The sequence below is a fragment of the Momordica charantia genome, unplaced genomic scaffold, assembly GCF_013281855.1.
Source record: "Momordica charantia cultivar OHB3-1 unplaced genomic scaffold, Mcharantia_2.0 BLBB01000170.1, whole genome shotgun sequence".
NCBI lineage: Eukaryota > Viridiplantae > Streptophyta > Magnoliopsida > Cucurbitales > Cucurbitaceae > Momordica > Momordica charantia.
The window spans coordinates 73898-82496 of NW_028275326.1; the positions used below are offsets into that span (position 1 = coordinate 73898).

Genomic DNA, 8599 nt, shown 5'->3' on the forward strand with positions numbered 1-8599 from the left:
TAAATTACACTCTTAAAAATTACGATGGAAATAAATGAAATAAAAATGAAAATAAAGAGACTGAAATTGTAATTTTTTAAAAGTACATGGATTAAAATAGACCTATTTGAATTAAAATGTACAAAAGTTGGAAGTAAATAGATAATAATAAATATTAATGAGGAAAAAAGGGAAAAAAAAGGAGTAATAAAGAAAAAAAAGGAGAATCTCAAGAAACTCACTCACGTTTTCTTTACGTTGTCATTCCCAAAGCCTGAACCCGAACTTCCCTCGTTTCCGTTCTCTCTCTCTCTCTGCTTTCCTTTCGATCCAAATTCTCAAAAACCACACAAATTTTTCAACCAATTTACGAAATTGAAGGGTTTTTCGCCGCCGGGAAGAGGATTTTCCGAGCCGATCCAGTGTCAGGCTTAGCCATGGTGGCGACTTGGTTCTGGATTTCGAGCTTCTTCTTTCTGCTTTTGGTAGCCCTAAGTTCTGTTCTTCAGGTAGCGCACGCCAACTCCGAAGGGGACGCGCTCTACACTCTCCGCCGGAGCTTGTCCGATCCTGATAACGTGCTCCAGAGTTGGGATCCTACTCTTGTTAATCCCTGTACTTGGTTCCACATCACATGTAACCAGGACAACCGCGTTACCCGAGTGTACGCTCTCTGTTCCTTTGTGTTCACTATTTGATTAGTTTTTGTAATGGTTTTCTTTATCTTCTTTATTTAGAATACCAGAAATTTTGTTATGCTTTTGGTCGGTACCGTCTCTTTTGTGACGCGATTTGTGAGGATTATTTCGTTCTTATTATCTTCTCTTCTGAACTAGTATCATCGATTATGTTGTGAATTTGGTTGATCGTTGTATTTTATTATTAGTCTATGAGGACAACGTCAATTTAACTCTGCTGCTTAAAGACGAACGATAATTTGTAGACGGAAGTGCGAATCCACTCGTCTGGCTATTTGTTTGATGGACGCTTGATTGTAAAGGATTAGGTGCCATCCAGTGTGGTCTTGGAGTCTTATTTAGGACATCTGTCCTTACTAGTCTACAAGCCTGTGTTGTTTTGGTTTGATGTTGGCAGCTGATCAAACGATTGATTTATTTTGCAGGGACTTAGGCAATTCAAACTTGTCCGGACATCTGGTTCCTGAACTTGGAAGGCTCGAGCATCTGCAATATTTGTATGTTCTTTAATCACAATATTTATCTTTTCCTTGGTCACTGATTGGATGCAGATTTTTGGTTGTATAATGTGATTACTACCTATGTTCTTCGAATTAAATAATTTGTTAACAGTCGTATAGGAGTTGTTTAAATTCTTCCTGGAAAAAGTTTCTTGAAAAAAAAATTCAAAATCCATGGTAAAAACTAGTAGGATTCGAACTAGTAGATTATTCAACTAGCTGAAATTAAGTACAATACGACCTAGGGGAACCAAACAGCTCCTCTATCTCTCCCAAACTGCTTCCGAGTTCTCCTAACTCTTATACGTGGTATTTACAACCATACACAACTATTTTCAACAACCCCCCACACGCACTACCACATAAAATTTTTCGCCCCCAATTCTGTTACTACACCCTTTCTTATATCTTCTCGAGTAAGTGTATCTGAGGGGAGGCCTATCACGAATGCACAACTTGTATTTTGAAACTCTCCACTTCCTTCAATAGTCCTTGTGTTAAAAAAAAGCGTTGGTATGAAAATCTAGTTGATGTGTTAAATGTTTATGACTTTATGTGCGTGGGTTCTATACTTATTCTGATTTTGTACTCATTGCTGGTTTTTTGTACTCTGCTGCCACTAACTATGTAGGGAGCTTTATAAAAACAGCATCCATGGAACCATTCCAGATGAGCTTGGAAACTTGAAGAGCCTCATCAGTTTGGACTTGTATAACAACAACATCACTGGAAGAATTCCACTTTCATTGGGGAAATTGAAATCTCTTGTGTTCTTGTGAGTTCCATTTTACATTACTCATTCTTGTTTCGCTTGGTTGTGTTGGTTTAGAAGTTCTAATTTTCTTTCTAACTCCAACTTGTATGTACGAACAGTTTTGATAGTTGATGGCAAGTTCATGATTTAAAGGAAAGTCTTGTTCTTATAATTAACTCTACAATATTATAAATAAAAAGTTTCCTTCTATCCATGATTTAGAGAACAAACTTTTTCTGCTTCAGCTTGGTAGTTGATGATTGCAATATGAAACCACTGGCTATTAATTTTCTGTTTCTGAAGAGGAAGTAATCTGAATGAATGCTTTCCCCAGTGATCCCTTCTTTTTGTAAAACCTTTTTTCTGAATTTCTATTTTGTTTTGCAGACGGCTCAATGACAACCGATTAAATGGACCAGTCCCAAGAGAACTTACTGGAATTACAAGCCTTAAAGTTGTGTAAGTATTTGTATATTTACACCGTTTTGTAGTAGTAGCCATTTAAATGATATACTTCCATGGTTCAAATTTGTGCCTTGTCATATGGTTGATTTATGATGGCTTGTGTCTCCTTTGTTTCAGGGACGTCTCAAATAATGACTTGTGTGGAACAATACCAACCAATGGACCATTTGAGCACATACCTTTAAGCAAGTAGGCTTCTTAATTTCTTTCTTATTCTTCGAGTTGCTTCTCCCTCCCCCATTTCTATTCCCTTTCTATCCCATATTTTTAACTGCATTTAAGCGCAAATAGCTCTTGCCTACACCAACTTAAGGGAAGGGAGAATAAAACTTTTACTTTGTGTTTTCAACATAATACGTGACCTTATTTCGCTCCTTGTATTTCTGTGCTTGGATAAAACTTATTGTCTGAAATTAATGGCGCCATTAGAGATAGATCCTTCCTCACCCAATGAAGCTAAGAAAATGAAAATGGATGTAGTAAGGGACACTTCAAGAGGCCTCTCTTGGTTCTTACAAAGAAATTTGATGCCTGAACCCAAAAGTAGAAAAAGCTTACCCCACCAGCACCATCTTTCTGAGACATCCTCTAACTAATCACTGTTCCTCCGAACTACCCTATGCCTAACCACACAACAGATAACCATGACCCACTGCTCTTATTACTGTTCTACCCTTCTCTCACACAACCCACTCCTCTAACCGTTCAGCTCTCCACTCTCGAGCTTCTAATGGGTTGGTTGGATTGGCATAAATCTCACTATTAGGCCTACCACTCATATGATTGGAAGTAATATAAGAGTTGGAGACTTTTGAATCTGTGATGGAAGGCTGAATAATTAAGACTAAACCTTTGATCGAGTCCATGCGCACATTCCGTTGTAGCTTTGTTAATATTCTTGTTTACTCTTTTCTTTGAGGTCTGTGATGGACAAGAATTTCGATTCTCGTGGTTTTGACAAGGCCACCTTAGTAATTTCCTCCAAGTCCAAATTGCTTCAGGCCATTCATTATATGTTGTTATTCTTGTTTATTGGTGCAGCTTTGAGAACAACCCTAGAATGGAAGGACCAGAATTGTTGGGACTTGCTAGCTATGACACAAATTGCACATAGAAGCCAAGGTGATGCTACAAAATTACAGCAGGTAATGGTATGGTATTCGGGAAGGTAAAGTAAAAGTGTTGTTTTCACTCTATAGTGAATTGGGAAATACTAAAATCTAAAATGACAAAATTAGTGTTTGTAAATTGTAAAATACCAAATGCTTTGGTATTTGTAACTCAAAACTCTACTTTTCTGCTGCCACGACATGAATTTGTGCTAATGTAATTCTACCAACTGCTTTACTCGTCTCTTCATCTTCTTGTTATTATTATTATCATTAATTTTTTTTTTTGTAATTAGTCCTTAGATTTGATCTTGCTTGGTTGGAGCTGATTTTTTTTTTTTTTTGGCTCCTTTTGTTGGGCGCGTTTGATTTATTATTATTATTTTTTTAAAGTTCGTTTTGTCGTTTAAAAATATAAGCATTTTTATTTATTTAACCCCTTTTGAAATGCTTTAATTTGGTGACGGCTGATAATTTTCCTTTCCTATAGTAAGCGTTTTTAATTTCTCTTTTTTTTTTTTTAATAATTGTATATTAGTTTTAAAGTTATGTGGTAAAATCATGTATATTTTCGGTTGAGGGGAAAAAACAAACTCAAATTTTTATTTCTCTCTTTCCTCCCGACCTTTGCCAATTGCCCTCTTCCTCAAATGATGAAAAATGAGCCTTTTTTTTCCTTCTGCTTTTCTGTTTATTTTAGTAATGATTCTACTTAATAATAATAATCGAAATATGTGAATGTATAATTGATTAAAAATTTTGTTGAGTTTGTAAAGTTTTCAAAATATCACTTTACCGATATTTTAAGACAATTTTAGATTCTCCTATCGATAATAGATTTGCAAATTTTTTACCAATTAGTTTTAGACACGTATAGCACGTCACAAGTACCCATTCCATGAAAAGTATGATTTATAAAAGTTTGCAAGGATAGTGTTATTTGTCATAATAATAAGAAGAGATAATGTCTTTGTCCCATGTTTATAAATTTTACGGTATTAGATTTTTGGATTTAAAACTTTTTTCAAATATCAAATTTGTCCTTATGGTATTTATATTTATTATCATTAATTTATTTAAATACAAAAGATTAATGTTTCAAATTTGATTTTGTAAACATTAAATTATTGTGGGACCTAAATGAATCATTTTCATAATCTTCTCATTTACTCTTTAACATATTTTACTCAAGAATGAAATTTATTACAAAATATTCAATTATTCTCATAGCCCCCAAATTTACTTTTTAATATATTCTAGTAGATAATGAAATTTATTACAAAATATTTTTTCATTTCGTTCCAATTTTTTTTTTGCCAAATTTCAGTACTATAGTCATTATAACATACACTTATATGGATAATATACATATACATATATATTTATTTATATGGAGATATAAACTATATATCTGGCTACCTTTTCATTTATATGGAAATATAAACTATATTCGGCTATAAACTTAAGCAACATACACTTAATAATGGTGATATAAACTATAGTCATTATAATATACACTTATATATTAATATAATTTATATTTGGTTATAAAGTATATACGGTTATATCTCTCTACAATTAACAAATAAAGAAATAACCTACAAACCTTTCGGTTGGCGACTAGACAATGGTCGGGATAATGGAGGGCCCGAATGGTCAACGGGCAACCGGGGACAAAAAAAATCTTGTGATAAACGAACGTAAACAATGGATGGGCAGCCGGAGACAGCTAGACAGACTGTTCCGATGACGAAGAAGAACAGAGACAGCAGCTGGAGATGAAGGAATGTAGACGGTGGTCGGAGACGAAGGAATGAACGGAAACATAACTATTTTGGAGATTTGGTTAGTATTTTGGGATTTGGTATTTTTTACTTTTGGAAAGTCTAATTAGGCAAAATTTAACGGATTTAAAATGTAACCTATCAGGTATCCAATTTTGGATTTTAAAAATTAATTAATATTGAGGTGTAGATACAAAAAGATATACTAGTAAATTGGGTGATGGGTACTCTCTCAAATGGGTTCTTTCATGACAAAAGTATAAATTTTATAGCTTCAAATCCTTTTATGTAATTATAGTATTTAAATAGTCTATCAATGTATTAATCCCCAAAAGTAGAATTACTACTTAAACATACATGGAACCACCAATACAAAATCCTATTTGACAAAGAAAATAATGTTGGATTGGTACACCTTTTTCATCCGTTTTCTCGTGGGTCTTGGTTTTTTTTTTTTTTTTAAATGTAATTAATGATGGAAGATTTATCTTTAGATTTAACACTAGAAGGATCGATCCATCAATTAATAAAATTCATGTGCGGGTTGTAGTGGTTGATTGAGGGCAGTAAATTTGATTCTAAGGAACTTTACGAATTTGTAGATTAGACGCAATTCGTACAAATATATCCAATACTTTAATCCGTGCCTAATAGACTAGAGACGACCATAATACTCTTTCTGTGCCAATAAAAAAGTATTGTATGTTCTTTTTCCTGTTAAGAAGAAATAGATAGCCTTATTATGGAGTTTAAAAAGAAAGATACCTATAACCCCACTAAACTCATTCAAATTTCAAAAAAGAGTTTTATAATAAAATAATTAATATAAACAATAAAAAAAAAGTTGAAAATGTGGCTTACATTCTCCCACTAAGCCCACTAATGTAAAATCAATATCTTCAACCAACATTATTCTCAAAAGAAATTAATTGAGCCAAATCGAGCATAGTTCAAGTGGTTAAGGCACCTATCTCTGGCCTTTCAAGGATTGTTTGAATGAAGTCATTAGGACTGTATGTTATACGAGAGAGATGCCTTAGTGGGCAGTTACCTACCCAATATCACTTTTGTAGGCTTTAGGGAAGGAGATAGATATTTACTTATAATCATTGATAGATGAGTTGACTGAGTTGTAGAGTACCGACTTTGAGATGTATGATGTCTGCAGTGGTCAGAACTTTCGAGTGATTGCACGATAAAGTAAACATCTTATAATGGAAAGGGAAGTGATTGCACGATAAAGTAAATTGGGTGAAGAAAATCATATTTTTTGAGTTACCATATTGGTTGAATCTTAAGATTCGACACATACTGGATGTTATGCATATTGAGAAAAATATATGTGATAATGTCATGGACACATTATTAAACGTCAAAAGGAAAACAAAGGACACTGATAAATCACATAGAGATTTAATGAGGTTAAACATTCGTAAAGAGCTAAAATTTCAACAAGTCGGGAATAAATGGGTGAAACTTTTGGACCTGTTGGTTATAGTTGGATGTATCCAATAAAGAGGTATGATATGTTTAGTGACTTCATGTCTAGTTTTCAATAAATAGTAGTCATAATAACACATGCTCATAGAAGATTGATGACATTAAAACAATACGTAAGGAATAAAGTGCGCCCTGAAAGATCTATAGCACAAGCATTCATTGCAAATGAATCATTAACGTTCTGCTTGATGTACCTTAAGTGCAATTGAAACAAATTTCAATAAACCAGTTCAGAATGATGATCTGCGAAACTTGAACGAAACAACCAAAGGATATTTGTCTGTGTTTTCACAATATGCACGTCCAACCGATAGTTCAAAAATGACACAACTATCGCATCATGAGTTACAAAAAGCCCACTGGTATGTCTTAACCAATTGCGAAGCAGTCGATGAATGGAAATAGTATGTTTTTTTTTTGTTTAATATTTAGAAAATTATTCATACTTCAAACATCTATTCATTGTTCAATCATTGGGTAGAGAGCACGAAATGGAGCTTCAACATGGACGTAGTGGTAATCTCACAAGGCTTCAAGAGATCTTATTTCCGGGATCAAACGAAGTTGTGAATGAGTTGTATGCACTTGTCTTTGGCCTGGACCGTCGAGTAAATTCATATCAAGGGTGTGTTACTAATGGGGTTCGGTTCAACACAAACGAGAGGGATGGTCGTTGCACCACTCAAAATAGTGGAGTGTGTGTATTTGGTGGAGATGATAATAAGAGATCTGACTTCTATGGTATTATTAAGGAAGTGATTGAATTGAACTACATTAAAGACAAATGAGTTATTCTATATAGGTGCGATTGGCAAATCCTAAGAAGAATCACGTTCGCCAAAATAATAACTTTACAAGCATAAACACACGTCACTTATGGTAAAAGGATAATCCATTTATACTTGTTTCTCAAGCACAACAAGTATTTTATGTTGATGATCTCCAATTAAGTAATGGATGGAAAGTAGCTCAAAGAATTCAACACAAACATTTATGCGATGTGCCTGAAGTAGATTAAAGAGATTGATTTAGTCGAAGCCAATATCAATCAATGTGTAGTGGATGAAGTGGATCTCGAGACACAAACATTTCATATATCAGACATAAATCCAAGTATAGTATCCGACAATACTGGTACAATTGAGATAGTATTAAATTTTGATGAAGTACAAGACGAAATAGAGGACGAGGACGATGATGAATATGATGAAACAACATCGTCGGATGAAATCGATGACTATGATATTGATGAGTAATTCAATATGGTATATTATATGTTTTGTCAGTTTATAATTTTTATTTCGGACTAATCCTAACAACTTGTGTTCTCTTTTCTTATTTTTATAACATAATGTCATCAGATAGCGAAAGTGAGGATACCATTGTTGGAATCATACGAGCTCGGGGGGAAACTCGTGGCGAATTCTTGTTACGAGTCGTAAATCGTGTTGGGAAAATCAACCTCGAATGGACGAAGCAATAGGGGAGACCGGTTGGACCTGGGTCAGCTTCATTTACTACTGAAATAGGTTATCTGGCACGCAACCATATTGATGTGAAGTGTGCAAAGAAAAAATAGATAACGGTCCTAGGACTAATAAAATCATTCAGATATTGCTGGTGAACATTATTTCTTATGTTGTATTTGTTGGCTACTAATAATCGAATATGTTGTTAACTGGTTTTACTGACTACGTTTTGTAGGAGATGTTTGTTGTCGATATATCTCAGTCACGTGTGCATAGATATATTTTATACGAGATTGGAACTCGATTCAAGGATTATCGAGCGAAACTACATCGACATTACA

At 34.1% G+C, this 8599-nt stretch overlaps 1 protein-coding gene across 2 annotated transcripts; it reads left to right on the plus strand.

Annotated features, from left to right (window-relative positions):
* The first annotated feature begins 207 nt into the window (after positions 1–207).
* LOC148207201 (leucine-rich repeat protein 1-like) lies at positions 208–3749 on the plus strand. Of its 2 annotated transcripts, none has more exons than XM_088118481.1 (6): positions 208–643; positions 1103–1174; positions 1827–1952; positions 2319–2390; positions 2514–2585; positions 3438–3749. In XM_088118481.1, the coding sequence occupies exons 1-6, from the start codon at positions 417–419 to the stop codon at positions 3508–3510; spliced, it is 642 nt and encodes a 213-aa protein (XP_087974607.1). In that variant the 5' UTR covers positions 208–416; the 3' UTR covers positions 3511–3749. The 2 variants fall into 2 exon arrangements, with proteins under 2 accessions (XP_087974607.1, XP_087974606.1); XM_088118480.1 differs by having other exon boundaries at positions 211–643; positions 1809–1952.
* Positions 3750–8599: the final 4850 nt, after the last annotated feature.

What these genes read in the sequence shown, in the direction of transcription:
- LOC148207201 (XM_088118480.1), top strand. Translation starts at nt 417, where the DNA reads ATGGTGGCGACTTGGTTCTGGATTTCGAGCTTCTTCTTTCTGCTTTTG. An exon ending in CTCGAGCATCTGCAATATTT is followed by an intron (nt 1,175 to 1,808) that starts GTATGTTCTTTA and finishes CTAACTATGTAG; the next exon opens with GGAGCTTTATAAAAACAGCA. An exon ending in GAGCACATACCTTTAAGCAA is followed by an intron (nt 2,586 to 3,437) that starts GTAGGCTTCTTA and finishes TTATTGGTGCAG; the next exon opens with CTTTGAGAACAACCCTAGAA.